Source organism: Coturnix japonica, chromosome 1 (genome assembly GCF_001577835.2).
Source record: "Coturnix japonica isolate 7356 chromosome 1, Coturnix japonica 2.1, whole genome shotgun sequence".
Classification (NCBI taxonomy): domain Eukaryota; kingdom Metazoa; phylum Chordata; class Aves; order Galliformes; family Phasianidae; genus Coturnix; species Coturnix japonica.
Window position 1 is genome coordinate 83,824,991 of NC_029516.1, and position 19,344 is coordinate 83,844,334.

A 19,344-nucleotide genomic window follows, 5' to 3' on the forward strand; every position below is an offset into this window, starting at 1 on the left:
AAATCAGTTTTAAGGAACTGTTTGAGCCTGCAGACTCAAAAGAAGTAGCTGTACTTTTAAAAGTGCATAGAGATGCATTCTGATTTTGTTCATAACTCTTCATAAACAAATATGTATACACTAAAGAATGAATCTTTGCCTTGAGTTTCTGTAAGATTCTCACTTAGATATAAGAGAAAAATAGTTAGGGAAAAGAAGGTAGCATCACTCTCATTCCACAGCTAGGGAAATGAACACAGAATTATTAAACAGAATATCTTATATCTCCCAGTTCTCTGGTCATGATTATGGAGTTGAAAATGTATCTCCTCAGTCCCACTGCAATTTGCTACCGAAACAAACTCATTCAAAAGGAGAAAAGAAAATACAACCTCTTAAAACTGCAACTGTCCTTACACCTGAAGCACCAATTTCACTGCGTTCAAGATGAAATGTTAACACAAAAGTCACCAACCACCAGTCTGATCTGTCCCAATAGCACGACATTCTATCATTATCAGCATGATATTCTGGGACCATTGCCACTGAAATATTAAAATGGAAAAATACATTTTTATTCTGTTATGGTATATAGACAAGCCACATTTCCTTGTTTCCCCAAGCTGTGAAATAGAAATATTCAAAATTAAATGAAATAAAGTACCAGCATCTGGCCCTTGAAAATCTATAAAGAAAAGCTAATACACAACACAAATTCAGACACCAGCAGCCTTGAACAAAGAAGACAGCATTCTCAGAATGACTCTTGACTCTTTCTGTGCAAAAAATTTTCAAAAACTCATCCATAATGGCACTAGGAAGAAAAAAAGAGGTCAAGGAGAATTCTCTAAAATTTCCCTCATAGGGAGTCAAGTGTTGAGACTAAATGGAGGTAAATAGATTGCTGATCACTATTTTATTATGGTTGCTGCTTTCACTTCCTGGAGAAATTCCAGAGAAATCACTGAAATTGCTTAAACAACATAAAACTCACTGCAATAATTTTATGGTTAGTAAAAAGACATCAGATAGAATGCCATTTATTTTAAATTACTTTATTTCAAAAATCAGAGGGGTCCAACAATAATCTGAAATGCTTTGTCACAGTATGATAGCTATATCCCATTGAAAATCAGCTTGGGGAAGTTAATGGCATCTTTGGAACAAAAATATAGTTTACTGCACTTCTTTTCACTGTTTTTGATTAATAAACTTGTTTCTCACATTCTTATTACCATAATGCACTACCTGAAAGAAAAAGGTCCTGTTTTCTATTATTATTATTATTATTATTAAATTTATTTTATATTTATTTATTTATTTATTTACTTATTTTTTTCACTGAAACAGTGCTATGCATTTAGTTGCATTCTCCCATGAAGCTGGCTTCACTACAGTGAAAGCTGGGACGTAGCTGGGACATATGCAGTACATTCAGGACTTGTTCTTATTGTAATTATACAGCTTTCACTGATGTGGGCAGGTTATTTGGTACCTTTACTAACAAGCCATCAAATAAGACAGCTCCATTCCACTGGAATGCTGCTGTATTTGTTATAAAGAAAAACTGGTTGTAGCCCCATTATTTATTAAAAAACAAATAATAATAATTTAAAAAAAAATTATTTACAAATCACTGTAAAGAGATTTCAGTTCCTGACTGCGAATGCTAAAAGCCATCCAGAGCTTTCCTCATTCAAGTAGAAAATGAACACTGTAATGTGTTAGCATCATTTCTCCTTGCTTCCTACCCATCGAGGATTAAGAAATGTGGAGAAAATGAGAACAGAAAACAACAGAAGTCATGGAGGGAGAAACCAATCCAGTACTGCTGTGACCCACAGAAATATCTAAAGAAAAGAAAGAGTTTACCCTGCCAAGTTCTTTTCCTGTCCTTCCTCCTCTCCTTTGGTTTGGTTTCCTCTTCACTTGCTGTGAGAATGTGGGTAGTTTCAACTGAAAGTTATACCTTCTTCAGGCATGAAGTTGCCAAGCAAAAGTAAGGTTTTTCTTCAAGGGTGTATTTGGGGACTAATTAAGTTTTGTGGATACAGGTGAAGGAAAGGTAAAGGAAATGCAGGCTAGAATATAAAGTAGATAAAGAAAAAAGAAATAAAATCATTAATTCTTCTACTTCTGAGCCATCTAATAAAAGAAAAATGACCTAGACTGAACATTTTTTGGACCATTCTTTTTACAAATGATAGATTATCTCATATCATAACACAAATTCCATCAGAAGTAGCAGATATCTAGAGATCTGTTCACAGATACTTGCCTGTAAGTTTTACCAAAAGGTGTTTAAAGCTTTCTTTATTCTTGTAAGGTAAAAACAATCTCTTACAAGAAGTCATGTTATTGCATGACAGCACATTATCAGCTTTGGTAGATATGCATTCATACTCACAAGCAATCCTTTTTTTTTCTATTGCCTGAGAATGGTTTTGAGATATACCCTTACTGCTTTCCTGCCTACTCTTTCAGTCTCTTCCAGTTTCTGTGTGAGTCATGCAACACACTTTCTTGAAAACCATGAAAAATGTGGTGAATCCTTAGGAAAAAAGTCAAAGTAATTTGCGGTAATTCACGGTAACTCAAAACAAGGCAGATGAAGATTCAGTGTAGAAAGTCTATGTCATGATTTAGCAATAAATTAGTATAAATTTAATAAAAAGCAAAGAAAAAACATGCTGTGTTAGGTCAAGAATTCAAGAACGATGAGCTAGAAAAAATAGTTCATGATTTTAGGTTAGAAGTTTCCTTTCTGGGAGATGGAGTAAAGCTATTTCTGTTCCACCACAAATTAAAACCTAAGTTAAGCTGTGAAGAAAGATATCATAAGGAGTCTGTAATTTTATCCAGGAAAATTTCACTTCCTTATCAGTTTGATCAGTCATTTAGCTGTAAGAATACTGAAATCAAAGGGAAAAAAAAAAACAACCACCTTATTTATTCAGAGAAAAATAGTAACAGAATACATAAAGAAATATGAATTGAATATTTTTTTTTCAAATAGATTTTTTTAACAAGTTTTATTTATTCATATAGGAATGTAAGGTAACCTACATAAAAATAATTTGTCAATTATTAAAATTATGAATAGCAAAAGTATAATAATGAGAACAACAGATTAACAGTAGAAAACTAAAGATGTTAGAAATATTAATGGTTTGAGACAAGCAAGTTCAAGACTGTCTACTTGCTTCTGAGCTTCTGTCATTCATATTTGATCAAAGACCAGAGATACTGAAATTCTCATAGCTCTCTAGCAAAAATGCAACGTTTTAAAAGAAGTTTTTCTGAACTCACTTCAGCAGCAAGGTGAAGATGTGGGATGCTATGAGCAATTTCCCTAAAGCAATTATATCTGTCTCCCTTTGCTCAGAGCCAATGATTTGTGCTACTTTCCCAGACCTTGTAATCTCGGTTAGAAAGCAAGGTACTGATGTACCACCAGGCTACCATCATCAATTGATATTTAAATTATTATCACTATATACCATTTCATTTCTCTTCTCGAATTAAGTGAAATGATGAGCAACCTATTCTCAAAAGAAAGGTAAATTATAGAAGCACCATATCAGAATGAGAGACAAAAGACCATTATCTGTATTCCATGAGGCACACAGTGCTTAAAAGAAAGATTACAGTTTGAAAATTGCAAAGTTACTTCAATAAATTTACTTCAATAATTTCATTATGTGTTTTTTGTTTTGTTTTGTTTTGTTTTGTTTTGTTTTTGCTGTTGTTACATAGGTGGTTTGGCTTTTCCTTGAATTATTAATGATCTTGCTGGAAACAGAAAATTATTAACAATTGTTTGACTTCAACTTTGTCATCACAGTCAAGTGAAATTATTCTGTTAACAATCTTATTTTCTTCATGAAGCCAGCATAAGACATTCATAGATACGATAATTTTGCAGTCTAACCTCTCACCCAAAAAAGCTTGACTGAAGGAAATTCAAGAACATTAGCAGCAGGCAATCGCAAAGCTTAAAATCCATAAAAAAATGATATCAATCCATGATATAAGGATATAAGCAAATCAAGGTGATAACAAACTCAAGAGTACTATTTGAGAAGTACATTTTAATAAAGAATATTTAAGAATTCTGTTTGAAAGAGCAACTGTGCTGTATCTAGCAAGTGTAGTTAAAGAAGTACTTCAATGTAGATGCTCTACCCATATACGAGCAGCCAAATAATTAATTCTGTGCATATTATGTGTTGAGAGGAATCCTCATTACTATTCAAAACTTGCATGCAATATTTTCCTTTTCAGAAATCACAGAGGGAGTCCAAATCAAGAACTATCACATTAGCCAATTACACATGTACATAGAAAATTAAATTTCTTCAGGTACTGTGTATTATTAAAGACATGATCCAAACCTACACTTTATTAGAGTAAGCACACTGATAACTTCTATTCAAATAGGAATGAGCTATACCTGTTTTAATAGGTAGTTACTGTGAAGAGAGCTCCTGCTACCTCCACATGGAAAAAAAAAAAAAAAAAGTAAAAAAAAAAAGTAAAAAAGGACAAATTTGATTTATGTAAAGTGAAATACTTAGGATTCAGCAATTTCTGTGAGCATTCATTTAAAATAAAAATAATGTTATATAACAGAAAATTAGTATTTTTAAAACTTTTCTTTAATCAAAACCAGTATTTTAATGTAAAACTGCAGAAGTGTTAAACAGGTTCTCCAAAACCATTACTGTGGTTAGGAATGTTATTTTATTGACCTTTACAAAATAATTTTGAGCTTATCTGAAAGAAAAGAAAAATTGTATCTTATTTTTCTAAAGTCACTATAAATGAAGAAATATCAGTTCACACAGCTCAACTATAGACCCTACTGTGCAAGTATTTATCAACAAAAAGCAATTTCAAAGTAGCTGCCTTGTGAGTGTTCTGGGATAATAGCTGGCCAATTCATCCATAAAATTAAGCCAACAATTCCACCATGAGTTTCTTGACAGGCTTCTCATACCTAAAAACATCAAATAAACATTATACTTCTTATGTCCAATAATAAAACCTATATTACACAAAGATTTCTTAATTCAGCTGATTGTGCAGCTTTCAAAAAACCCATTCTTATAGGATCAAGACACCTGCTTTAGTGCTGCTAAGAGTCTTTTGGAGAAGTTAATTTTAATATTGCAACACTGACTCAATACGACACTGCCACTTTAGAATTTTGATGTACATGCAAAAATCAAAATAGTTCAACATAATTTGAAGGGCTACACTTCACAGAATATCACATGAATAAAATTACCTGAGTGGTGCCACCTTTAGCAGGATTCTTATTTAGTTACTTTCTCAGGGTTGCCACAATGCAATCTAATTCCTCTATGCTTCAGCTTTTGCAGAGAAGCTGAGAAAAACTAATGACAGTTTGGGGAAAGAAAGGCTAATGTGAGACTAACAACTCTTATTTACATTTCTGAGTTGGTAGAAGTCTTCAAGAGCATCCCTTTGTTTATTTTTCCTCTGAAAGCTCAAATTCTTCTGCCAGAGAGTTGTCTTTATTTTATTTTTACTTCTTAAAAGATGGAAATAGGAAAGACTGTTCTTTTCACCTCTGTTTTATGGATTCAGAGCTGAGACGCCCACTTTCTTTTCATTCAAACACAGATTAAAAAAAAAAATCTCAAAACTAAAAGGTATAGATATTCACATGCATAGAATTTCAAATGAAGTCTTAAGTGGTCTTTTGAGACCCATTTTCTTGATATGTCTTGATTGCTGTGGGAGTGAAGTTAGTTTTTAGTAAAAACACTCTCTATTGTAGCTTTGCAGGCTATTATTGCTCCATTACATCACAAGTCTGCTCAATTCTCTTTTCAGAAGCACAAGCTTTGCTCAGTCAAAGGGTAGGATTTTCCCACAGGCAAGGAAAGTCTCTTCTCTGAAAGTAAGTGAGATGTTTCATCTCAGGAACCATAAAGAAAGCAACTTTAGAAAATATCCAGCCACCTCAGTATCTAGAATCTTGACACCAAAAAGGAGAACAACTAGTTTACTGCTGAGCCTACTGTTCCATAAAAATGTTTCCCAATAATTTATGTCCTTCCCAACTCTTTCTACTATGCACTGATTTTTTCAAATGTTTTTTTGAAACATGTTTATGAGAAAAAAGGTGTCCAAAAACAGTCTACAAGATTTATTAGAGGCTTGTAGTGAAAATATTTGAGAACCTAGGAGATCTACGGCTTATCTGACATCTTCAATTTTCACAAAAAAGGAAAAAAAGTCATACATTCTCAGACATACAATTAATTTATGACTCAGTGTTTACTTCCACAGAGTGAGAGATGTGAACAACTGAGTTACATAAATAAAGGAAGGGGCTTCTGTGAGAACTTCAGTATAGAAATAAAATGTAATATATATAACAGTGGGCAAAAGATAAAGGAGTTTAGAGCAAATAGATGCAATGGAGTTTGATTTCAGAATGGTTTTGGATTCCACAGTTTTTACTAAACTGAAAAGAACCTTGCATAGAAAAAAAAAAGTTCAAATGCTGTAATTATTAGTGGCCTCATAACATGAATTCCTGTAGTAAACACGCGGAGGTAGAAGTTAGATGTAGAAGTAGAGGTAAATCATAATAATAATAATCTGACATGGCTGGTGCATATTTGGCATAGACATCATTAAGATATGGAGAATAGTCAGTCAAAGAGGTTTGCTACTAGAACTAAAATTAAGAAGTCAAGAAACGTTCAGAAAGTGACCATGAAAGAAGGAGAGTATGGATAAAAGTGAAAGGAATTTGAATGCAAGTAGACTAGAATGAAAATTAGTGAGATACTGACAGTGAGGTAGAAATATTTGAGAATCTAGTGAAGGGAAGTGACATGAAAATAAAAGTGATTTTAGCTGAAATACAGCTGTTTAACTGGAAAATGGGAAAACAAAGGTGGAAATAGGAATATTACAGTAATAAGAATAGCTGCGGGACTTAGAACTGGATATGAGCCAGTTGCCCAGGTGGGATACTTCATAACAGGAAGTGTACTGGGATTTGAAGGAAATTATGGAGGTGATGGTAAGAGAGATGATAAAACACCATCAGAATACAAACATGATCAGCCATTACTGTGACACTTCCAATACTTACAGCACAAACAGAAAAAGATGCCAAGTAGACTGGAAAGTTAAGAAAGGAAGAGCTCACTCTACAGGCTTAAACAAACAAAAGAGAACACTTTTCCCTCAAAGGCCATAATTCAATTCAGAAACTTGTTGCCACAGGTTACTGTAAAAAGCCGAGATGATAAATATTTTGTAATGGGACTGGACATGCACATGGAAGACAAATACAGTCCAGTGGAGAGGTGGAGAGGAACCTTCAGTTTATCATATTGTATTAGATTTTATGTTTGCAATTTTATTTCAAAATACTAACAAGGATACAACTCAGTCACTCGGTTGTCTTTATTTACAGAAAAATATGTTGTCCACAAAATAAATAAATAAAATTTAGAAGCTGAAGTCAAGGGAATATGCTAAGCCACATCTTATTCTGCAGAAATATTGAGTTCCTGGTTCAGTCTCTTCTACTGTGTATATAATTGACCATCCATAGAAGCTTATTCATGTCAATTACTGTATTTCTTTGGTAGACCACTGATGTATGTCACATTATTGTTCTGAGTATTTCTCTTAATTGAATGAATGGCTTTAAATTAGTAAATCAGAATATTTCATAAAGGTAACTTATTTCAAACAGGTCTGTTTGCTGCCCTTTCCATTAAGTATATATCTCAGCAATGTGGACTTTTGTCACCTACTCACTACAGTGCTGAACGAGGCTTTCAATAGTGTCATCCAGAGGTCATGAGTTATATACACAGCAGCTGTTTCTTCAGTTTGATTTTGATGTACCACATCCTCTCTCAACTATACCATTGCAGGTATTACCTAATCTTTGCCAGTAGAATCTACGTTTTTGATCTAAGCTCCGTGAGTTTGAGAGTTAGCTCTGTTTACTGATGAATAATGACTAATATTTGGACAAAGGTAAACAAAAATTCTTAATAAATTATAAGAGAGTGAAAATTGCTGGCAGCCTATTACCAAAGGAAGGATGTAATATATCTAACCGGAATGCGCACTTCCAAAGCACTAAGCTCACCAATTAGAATACAGAAACGACAACAGCTACAGGCATTAAAGCAAGTGCCTTTGTTACTGCAAGAGACAAATGCTCGAGCATACTGTCTTGACTTTGCACTTCTGCCTATAAATTCTGACTTTGTGCCCACCTTCCTCCTTCATGAAATGTTTTCTTGACACTTATTATAAATAACTGAAGTTAAGAAAAATAAAAGCAGCAGATGTATTGATTCAGCAAAGCAGCATGAGTTTTTTAATAGTCAGTGCCTTTTATTTGATTTAAATATGTTAATTTTCTTTACTTTAATTAGAATATAAATCTAAAAAATGTTTTCTTATGTTATCAGATGGTATTCATATTATACATTGCCATTTATCTGTTTATAGGAATATGCATTTCCACTGCCATCACTTAACATCAAAATACTATTACATCATTGTCATTTATGGTGGAAATAATATTACTTTTCCTTATAATATTTTGACTAGAGTGGCAAAGGCATGAAACACTCATTTTTTGGTTTATAGAATTAATATATAAATATAATTTTTCCTTACTCTTTATCTCTATTTATGATGACATCTTTCATTTTTAAGGTAAGCTTCTGTCCACACTAGAGCTGTCTAAATCTGTTCTGAGTAAGGGAGATAACTTCAGGAATTGAGAGAATACAGAGTATCACTGAGAGGAAATAAATAGGGGGGAGGGGGGGAAATAGAAATACAAAACTTTTGAATCCTTAATGAACAGAAGAAAGAAAAGCTGAATATGTGCAAAAACAAAAACAAAAGAAGTTATGAATCAGATAGACTACACTTCTCTGACCCTGCAGAGTCATTGATATACCCTGCCTTCTCACACCAGCTTGCCTGGGAGAACTGAATCAGCCACAGTATCCCCCTAATCTTGGAGAAGTGATTATCATTCTTTCTCTCCATCACTGTATGCCCTCTGGGCTGAAGATTATACTAGAAAATCTGTTAGCTGTTTAATTCTGTTGCATTGGACTTTCAAAGGCTACATAAAGTAAAGTAGGCTACTAGCACTCAGGACACTTATGCCTTATTCCACATAATTTTGGTAGTTTTCTTCTCCTAGACCTTACTTCCTTGACTTGCAATGTCAAAGAATCATTACTGAAGAGAGATTTTCCCCACATACAGATTTCTGCCCCCTCCTCTCCCACATCTTTATAAATATACCTCCCCTTATGTCTGGCATGTACCTGTACTAGACACTAAAGACTCAAGGTAAGAAGGCATATTTGTATGACACATCAGCTGCATCAGAACGAGCAGGTCCAAAAAGTTACAAGTCATGTATAAGGAAAGTGATGGCAAATCAAAGGATGCTCCCAGATATATTTCGGAAGATACAGAGAAAATACATCCTCTATTAAAAAGAAGAATGCATCTCAGAAAATGCTAAAAAGTAGTTTTGCTAGCAGAAAAAGAGAGAGAAGGGGAGAGAGCATGAATGATAATAATGAATTGTTTTGAGAGGATTAGGTTCCACTAGGGACATTCAGGAATCCAATGAACTAAAGAAAGGATAAGACACTGTCTAAATTGATCTATACAACCAATTGTGGTACAATTCATAAAATAATTATGTCAGTCTCTTCTGTGCTTAAAATGAACTTAAAAACTCAGAAATGCAGTAAGTTGCTAAGCACTAAACACCAACACATACTCTGCCACACTCTTTCGTTGTTATAGTAATCTAGGAGGCACCTGACATTTATCTTCTGCAGTTCTAACACCAGAATTGCAGAAATGCAATTAAGAAAACGACAGTACTCATAACAGAAAAGGTCAGCAATGTTCAAGCTAAACCTGATAACATGCCTAACGTGTCCCCACAAAACAGAATGCCTTCCCGATAATGAATAATTTTACAGATTGCCATGAAATTGTTGCAAGATAATCAGATCAACAGGGGGCATACTGCTACATGAAAGAAACACAGGAGATGATTGTGAAATATTCTTTGATAGGGGTATTCTGCAAAGTGAGCACTGATGGAAAATCTACTGTTATCAAAGGCCATGTTTTCAAAAATTATCATATAAATAAATTGGGCACAAAACACAAATGATACAAATTTCTGTTATTTGGTAAACAAGAAAGACATTACCTCATCCAAGGCAGTGCACTTTGTGTATGCAGCCAACAACCAATACATCACCATGTCTGGGATGCAAAAGAATTTCTTTTTTTGCAGTACTCAATGTAAGTAGAGGTTAGGGGGTTTAGTTTTTCTGTTTGTTTTTAATAGAGAAATACTCACACAGCAGTACAGGCTCCGTGCTCCTCATGTAAAGACCTCCTCATTACTTCTGTCATTAATGCTAAATAAACTAATATTGAACTTTAAGAGAAATGAAAAGCAATCTAAGGAGTTCTTTTGATAAATCACATTTCATCAACAGCCCTAAGAAAGTAGCTCATTACTGAAAGCTGAAAGTAGCATTTATTATAACTTTTATGCCAAATACCAGTAGATGGATTAAGCCTTTAGTGGAAAATATTTTTGAGAGCTTGCAAACACTAAGAAACAAATATTTCTTATGCAGGAAGTCATTACAAGCTGAATAAAGCCTACATAGTTCCCATACCTATTTTCAGACTACAATCTGTATTAGATTGTTTCATTTCCTCATAGTTATTACAAGCTGTTTTCATACAAAAAGTGGTGGAAAAAAGTACAGTAGTAAAGTATAGTGAAGCTTTCACCTCTTTATTCACTTAGATTAGAATTCAATCATTTTCTAGGAATTAATACATATATATCTGCGATAAGACAAACTTTATACTTTGATTTGCACTGTAAAGCTGTACTAAAGTTAAATGCTAACATTTTATTACAGTTGCTTCTATATTTGAATTATTTCAAGCTATTTCATAATTAATATAAAAGCCTACTAGTTTTTAACATGACACATACTGTTGCCTAATTGAACAATGAAAATAAATTGTAATTTAATGGGAGTCTTCCGATTTAACATCTTCATCGGAAGATGTACCATGAATTTAGTAAAGAACATATTTTTGAGGATCGATTATAAAAATCATGGATGATCAGCTAATGCAGATAAGCAGATTTTCCTCAGTAGCAAGCTGTTACTTGAGTGTTTTGCCTTGTATTTCCGATTTTCCCTTCATAAATACTTCTGTAACCAACTTAGCTATACAGTATGCATGAGGCAAGTTTTCACAGAACAGTACCCAATATACTGCAAAATATTTTTCCAGCTGCTTACATTGATGATTATATTTTGTTTGGACTTCACGAAGAGAGGCATCCAGTTGAAGGAAGAAAACACACGCACTACAACTACAGAATAGCATCAATAAAGTTCAATGATCCTTTTTGCTTTTTCCTGCTATTCTTTCATTAATGATCATAAGTAACCAGTTTTCCTGAAATGCTACAGATCTGTAACATGCACCAAAGAACTAAAAAGAATGCACTTACCATGTACTATCAGAACATATTCTGTGCTGTTTCGGCCAATTGGATTTTTTGCTTCACATCGATATGTGCCATTGTCAGTTTTGTTTAGGAAACTGATGCTTAGGACTCTGCCATTGACAACCATTCGCTCTGGATCTGGTAGTTCTCCACCATCCTTTGTCCACAATACTGGTTCTGGCCTGTTGGATCCAAGGTGAGACTTTTATTCAGATACATGAAGCACATATACACAATGTATATTAGAAACAGTGACTAATGCATAATACCCTGCCACTAAAAAATACCTAATGATAATTTGAGTTACTGGATATATTGAGAACTTATTAAAGCCTACCAGATGTAAACTACTGAAGAAAGTGAAGGAACAGGCAGGAAAAGAAGAGAACAAAAAAGGAAACAGATATTGGAAATTTCCCTCAATAAATAAAAAAATAACAATATTTTTTTAAAAAGCACTTGTGAGGTTTCAGGGCACAGAGTTCAGCAAGGCATCTGGTAAGCAGTGTGAAAACAGCACTCTGTGTGATGAGCAGTGTGGTCCTGTGCAGATGACAGGCATCAGAAATCATGTGAGCAAGCTAAGGTAGGTATAAGTGGTTTGCAAATGGATTCTTAAATTATTTAGGCTATTCACATTCACAAGTGTACTTGAATGTACTGAGTGTTTTTCCTGAACCAAGCATATCACTCACAAAGTAGCACATCTTACATACAATCTAAATTTGTTTCTGTTACTGTACCGTGACAAAGCCCATCCCTTTCTTCATCCATCCTGCATCCTCCCCTGGCATAATTGCTTGTTACAAACATTATTACAAACAGCGTACAATTTGAATTAAAATCCTGCATTAGCTTTCCTCCTGTGTCTGGTCACCCCAAATCAGACCAAAAGCAAAGCATGGATAACCCCCAGCAAAGTTACACAGTAGAGAAGGGAACTGATCATGTTATATATTCCCATAGATCTTCCACTGACATTAGATACTTAACTCTTTCCCAAAAACCCCCAACAAGCTCTGCATGCCAAGGGATCTGCCTAACAGACAGCAGTAAGTATTGACTACTTGTAAGCTGTCTTTACCTGTACGTAACAAAATCCACTCCCAAATTTGCATGAAGAAAAACCAGAAAGATAGGTCCATAATTAGGAATGGAAAGCTGGCTTACAAAATCCTATTTCATAAACAGATAAAGCATCTCAACTGCGTAGATACTAGTCATTAAAGTGAAATAACCATAGCCTGAAGATTCGCATTTAGTTATTTCTACCTTGTAGCTTTGTACATTTTAACTCAAGTATCAATTCCTTTCCTTAGGGTCCACTATGTAAGTATTTTCAGTCAACTGTAGTTCTAGACTTGCAATTTATATGATAGCAGAATATAACAGTCTATTTTCCTGAAAAAGTATTCGATTTTTTAACTAAATAATAAAATAAGACATAAAATTCTTTTATAAAATCAGCAAATGTCCAGTTAACTGCTAGTATTATTGAAGAAATACTTAATTTGATTAATTTGATTATTAAATATGAGTGCTAAGAATTAAACCTAAAAACCTAAGCAGAAATAGTTTGTTAAAATGTGGACTTACACAGAAGCATAGTCCTAGTGACTCCAGTTACATAAGTATATTTTAAATGATATATATAAACAAAGTGAAGTTTTCTGAAGGGAACTTGCTGCTATGTATATTATTATTTTCTATGTGGTAACAACATCCAACCTTTTAACACTCACCAGTTTTAAGTACAGAGGGACCAACGCTTTCCTAGTCAGGGAATATCACAATATTCATAGAATTTTAAACCAAAGATTAAAAACTATTGGTGTAAAGGACCTTATTTATCCCTAATTGTAAACTTATCATAGTACTCTTCCTAATGTGCTTTCAAGCATTGTGTCTAAATATACATGCACACAAAATACACACCTCCTTTCTGCTTAACACTACCAGGGAAACTAGGTGTCCACAATGTTGCAGAAGAATTGTCCCACACCATTACGGTGTTATCTGCATTGATTTGTTAAGGTGGATATATTCAGTTTTCAAGAAAACTCCTCATGTTCCCTGTGTACCGCTGTGTACCACTCTATTGTGAACCTGTAATCCCAAGAGCAGAAACTGGAATTTTTCTACTATAATGTAAGCCACCACCTTCATAAGTGTCATGTTAAAGCAGTTTATGTATAGTGAAAATATCAGAAACTTAGAATTTAAATGGAACTTAGATGGCATGTCCTAGGGTAAAACCCATAGGATAACAAATAACTAGGAGAACGAGCCTTAGATCTAAATTATTCAGAGAGCTTTGTGATATGTTAATATACCAACTGCAGTCCTACATAGAGCGGTTAGAGGACCAGATGTACATACTCTGGCAGTGGTGGGGAAGCTGTTAATTAACAGAGCCAGCCCCTTTGGCTCAACAGTAGCAGAAGCGCCATCTCTGGGCAGCCAGCCCACGGTCAGCACGTCATGGTGGCTGGGCACAGCCCTCACTCCATCTCACCACTCTCCAGGAAGATGGTGCCTAAAGCAGAAGTGCTGTCACAGCCACAAAATTAAATCTTGTCTTTGCTCCTGGGAAGCTCTGAGACACTCTGGTCTAAACAATTCATTAGTCAGGCAGAAGTGAGTTAAGAAGATGAGACATGCTCGAGCACCCAGACCAGTGTGCTGCAACTAACAGCAACAACTGGAGTGGCTGTCTAGGGAAAGCAAGGAAGTGTGGCCAGTGCCTGTGGCCCATCCCCTCTATGCTCCACTGGCATCTGCAATCACCCCATCAGGGGTTCTGCAGGGTGCATCTCCTGCTCTTTAGTATCTATGCAGTATTAGACTGTTGCCCATGAATTTCTCTAACTTCTTCCTGAATCTGCTTAAGCTGTCTGTCAACCCAGCATTCTGTGGAAATGAATTCAAAAAAATTCCCTACCTGCTGTGCAAAAATATATCTACTTTTATTTGTCTTATACTGATCTCTAAGCAGCTGCAATAACTATTGCAGTATATGGTAACAGTTCTGCATATTCTAACCTTGTTATGAATTATGATAGATGTTATTTAGTAGGCCTTTCTGATTCTCTCTCCATCCTTCTATATTTGTTTGAATTTGATTATGTCTGAGATTATTGACAGACAAAAAGATATCACAAGAAACCAAAGCAGACTGTAAATTAGGAGCATATTGGACATTCCCTGATAAGTGCTTTAGTACCTTAATTGCTAAAAACCCAAATACAGATGAAACATTGATTTGGAATCTCCCCTTCACTACCACAAAGCATGATGAAATGAAAGTTTTCCACAGGTAATCCTACTGAAACATGCTCATGGCTGTACGTTCAGAGGTTCATTCTTCACTCAACATTCTGGCTCAGTTAAGGGATATTTAAGTTGGAAGGTCTAAAACATCAGGCAAACACATATATTCCTAATACTGCATGCTACTCTCTACCAAATACAACTCTATTACAGAATTCCATTTTTTCTTCACTCACTAAAGCACTGTCATGATGAGGACTGGAAATGGCAGGATATCTCTATGTCTTACATTCATGATTACTTCAAGTTGAATCACACTTACCAATTTATCCCCCATTTTCTCTGATTTAATTGAAAAGAGTATTTTAAAGACAGCTCAAATGTGACAGGCCATGCTAGCTTTTTGCCTAGCATGCATGACTTTTACTAACTTGGCTTTGAATGTAGATGCCTCACAGTGGTACAATCAGAAGTGCAAGACTCTCAAAGAAGCCAGAGATACTATGAGTATACTAAAAATACCTCAATTATGACCAATGACTACATTGCCAGCCATCTAAAATAAATCTGAAATCTAGTTTATCTGAAAAAAACTCCAAAGGAAGCTTAGATTTTGATGTAATTTCTGTTTTAAGGTGATGATCACGATGATCAGAGGATTGGAGCAGCTCTTCTATGAAGACAGACTGAGAAAATTGGTTTGTTTAACTTGGAAAAGAGAAGGCTTTGAAGAGACCTCATTGCAGCCCCCCAGTACAAGAACGGAGCTTACAGGAGGGAAGGAGAGCAATATTTTACATGTTCTGATGGTGATAGGACAAGGGGGAATGACTTCAAGCTAACAGAAGGGAGATTTAGGTTAGATGTTAGGAAGACATTCTTCACGCAGAGGGCAGTGAGGCCCTGGCACAGGTTGCCAAGAGAAGCTGTGGATGCCTACAAACCACCCTACCAATGTTATCTTTATATATATAAGTTGTACTTAACTTAGTCTTAATTAAGAATGATACATGGATATTGTGCATCAACTCTTCTTTCTGAATACAGGGAACAGGGAACACAACATAATCCACATTTCTTTACTCAAAAAGGTCAAAATATTCTTCACTGAGACCTTGATCTCAAACTTAGATAACTTGATGGCCTGTAATAACATCACAGGTAACCTTTTGATATCTTTAAGATATGAAAAGCATCAAACAATAAAAGAAACAAACACAAACAAAACAAAAAACAATGTCAGCTGTTCACATACTTGGTCTCACTGAGCATATTAACATCCATCTGGATATCTAAGTATTCTGTCAAGATTTTGTAGCCAATGTGGATAAAAACAGGAAAGACAGAAGGATTTTTTAGAACTAATTTACTCATTTACTAATTACTAATTGTCTCATTTACTAATGAGACAAGTAAATTCACTGTTTAGAGTATGGCTCACTTGAACACCATCTTTTAATTCTCCAGGTAGGGGCATGTTTCTTTTCTCTGCAGTCCCTAAAAAACAAATGCTAGTGAAAAACATTTAAACAAATAATAGAAAAGGTGTCACTACTTTCACCAGTGCATTTTTGTCAAAATGTTAGTCTAATGTTACAAGTCACCTAAGGAAATGGCCACTTCATTAATTTGACCTTATGGAGTCAATCTCAGTTGAGAATCTGGATTTTTAGATTTATCAGTTAATCATCCAGTTGAAAGTTTAAATCCTGAGGAAACTTTTTGCTTGTATAAAGCCTCACTCTTGATGAGTCATATTAGGATGATCTGGTTTGGGAGCATTTCATCTATCAGAAACATCAATATCCAGTCTCTAGCCTTTCATAAAAGGCTTGGATAAATGGTTTTTATTTTATCAGATAAGAACTCTTTGTGATTTTGTAGTTTTGCAGAGCTTGACTAACCCTCAGAGAGCATTTTTCTCCTCAAAAGAATTAGTCAAAAATGTCCAAAGTATCTTTTTAAAAGTTCTTTTTTTATTAAGAAGGAAACTTTGAATATGTGAATTAGATATTATATTGGTCTATACCTTTTTCTTTCAAGCATCTCAGAAGACATAGCTTAGCCTGAAAACATTTATGGTGCCCTACATCAGTGCTTTTAAAATGACTAAGAATTAGATTACCAATGTATTTTAAAAATGAAGTGGCAACAAAATAGAGATTTTTACCTTTCACTTTAAAGATTTGTGAGGAATTTACAGCCATAAAGACAATAGGAACAGCAAGAAATGTTGAAGATACTTGCAGTATATTATACTTTTGAAAAAGCTGTTTAAATTTAAAGAGGATAGGAGTCTCAAATGGTGTTAATATTCATAGTTTACAGTTAAAAAAATAAATAAAAATAAAAATAAAAAAATAGTAGAAAGGATAAGAAAAAACAAACCAAAACAAACAAAATCATCTTATGTCTCTTATCTTCTGTTGTGGTTATAGATAAAGCCTTTCTTTTACCATCACAATCACAGTGAGGTGACAGAACTCACCACCTATAAGTCCCCTTGGATAAAACAGTCCTCTCACCTTCAGACTATATCTTTAGGTTACAGCTGCTAACCATGTTGATAGGATGGGCTGAATTTACAGTTGAAAATGCTTATCCTAAATGACCCTATGACAGTAACTGATTACAGTGACTCAGGAAGATTCTTGTCAAAGTATAGGTGGTTTTGTGTGGTTTTTTTTTTTGGTTTTTTTTTTTTTTCCTGTTACTGAGACAGGAAATATAGACTACTCCAAGGGAAATTATAATTTTACATTTTTCAACATCTATTTTCTAACCTTTCTTTGCAACCATTTTTTAAGGTTCAGTTCAGGCTAGCACATATATACCTTTATCCATAAGAATCTGAATGTTCTCCTTCTGCCACAATTATCTTTCTAGATTTAACACCCAATCATCAAGCTGATAACCCATTCTCCTTTATCCTTTAGTATCCTCATAGTCTAGGACTCCCTTTGACCTAATATCTTCTGCCCCCAGCACAGCTCTGTAGCACTGTTGCTTTGTGTCTGAATAACTCTTTCCCAATTGATGACCAAGCCATTATTACACTAACTTATTTGAAAATATTTACCTGTAGTTTCTCTTTTCCTTTTACGAATTCCTTGTGCCTCCTAACCCACCACACCTTTATTTTCATCTTTCTCAAAAAGGCAAGACTATATTGAACAAATACCCTGAAATGTGTATATAGTTCCAATATTATTTTTATATGATACGATTATAAACCTCCTACAAATAACATTTGGGAGATTGACTTTCTTACAGTCATGAGACAGATCAACAAGAGAAATTATGTGAAATCAGAAGATACCTTATCAGTGAATTGCAACAGAAATATCCCTTGTATTCTCTTACTGTAAGCAGCAGGGAGGTGAGAGATGTACAAAAAGATTGCCTCAAAAACAGTCTCTGTGAGGAAGATGCCATAGGGATGTAGTCCGGAATTTCATTTTAAAGAACTCAAAAGCCATTTCTACATGAAGGCAAATGTTGAGGAGTCCCTTAAGCTTGTTCCTGAAATACCATCCTCCATGAGGTAAGCTAATTTTTAAATGTGTAGGCAAGGAGAGGGCATCAAATTGGTGTGCTCCCTACTATGAGTGATCCACTGTCCTTCCATGATTCACACTGATGCGAAAAACAGTTCAGAGAAGTGTAATTCATAATCAGTAGCCACAGGGTGCGTGCTGGAGAAGCAACATTTGTCAGGGTTAGCTTGATAATGTTAGCTTGTTTGGCTTTGAAGAAAATGCAAAATCAAAGAGCTCACAAATGTGCTATACAGCCAAAGGGGCAATGTTAGAAAAAGTTTCATCATGATACTGTGCTATATATCAAAACTGAGGTCAAATAAGCAAATTTTCTCAATAGTGGAATACATGGGAACTCACTACCAAGGTATCTGATAACACAACTATTTATTTAACTGATTTCTTATGCCTTCAGTACTACAGCATGCAAACAGGCAACTCAGAATAAATGCACTGAAACATGAAATCAAACAGTGCACAGTTGGTTGCTAACTCCATTCTTTGCCCCAAGTACTTCCAACTGTACTCACAGTCAGGCAAACACTTAACTAAAAATGAACCTTAAGAACTGTTCTTGTTACAAAGATATCTAAAAAAAGTACTGTAATCATTCAGGTTATATGTTTTGTTTTGCCCATTTCAACAGTGCTGTTCCTAATGCCAGTAATTTCTTCTAAGGCTTTCATCTGCTCTCCTCTTTTTTATTCAGCAGAAAGAATTTACTTGTTGTCTTAGAGATATTAAACTCATCTTGCAGTGAAATTATCACTGCAGGACATAAAAACATGCTAACCTCCTACAAACATCACCAGTCTTTAAAGAATGCAGACAAAATAAGCTGCCTCTTTTTTTTAGGGTCCTGAAGAGGATCTCTATCCAAAGCTTTGTGTTCTCATAATAAACTGGGGAAAAAATAAATAAATCATTTTAAGCAAGGTCGTCCTC

The 19,344-nt window shown here is 34.7% G+C and overlaps 1 protein-coding gene across 5 annotated transcripts in view; it reads right to left on the bottom strand.

Moving 5' to 3' along the window:
• CADM2 (cell adhesion molecule 2) overlaps positions 1-19,344 on the bottom strand; it is a 592,503-nt gene that overhangs the window by 52,504 nt on the left and 520,655 nt on the right. For all 5 annotated transcript variants that reach the window (XM_015880063.2, XM_015880073.2, XM_015880082.1 and 2 more), the window contains one exon: positions 11,594-11,772. In XM_015880063.2, coding sequence (XP_015735549.1) covers positions 11,594-11,772 — 179 coding nt within the window. The remainder of the gene's footprint in view (positions 1-11,593; positions 11,773-19,344) is intronic.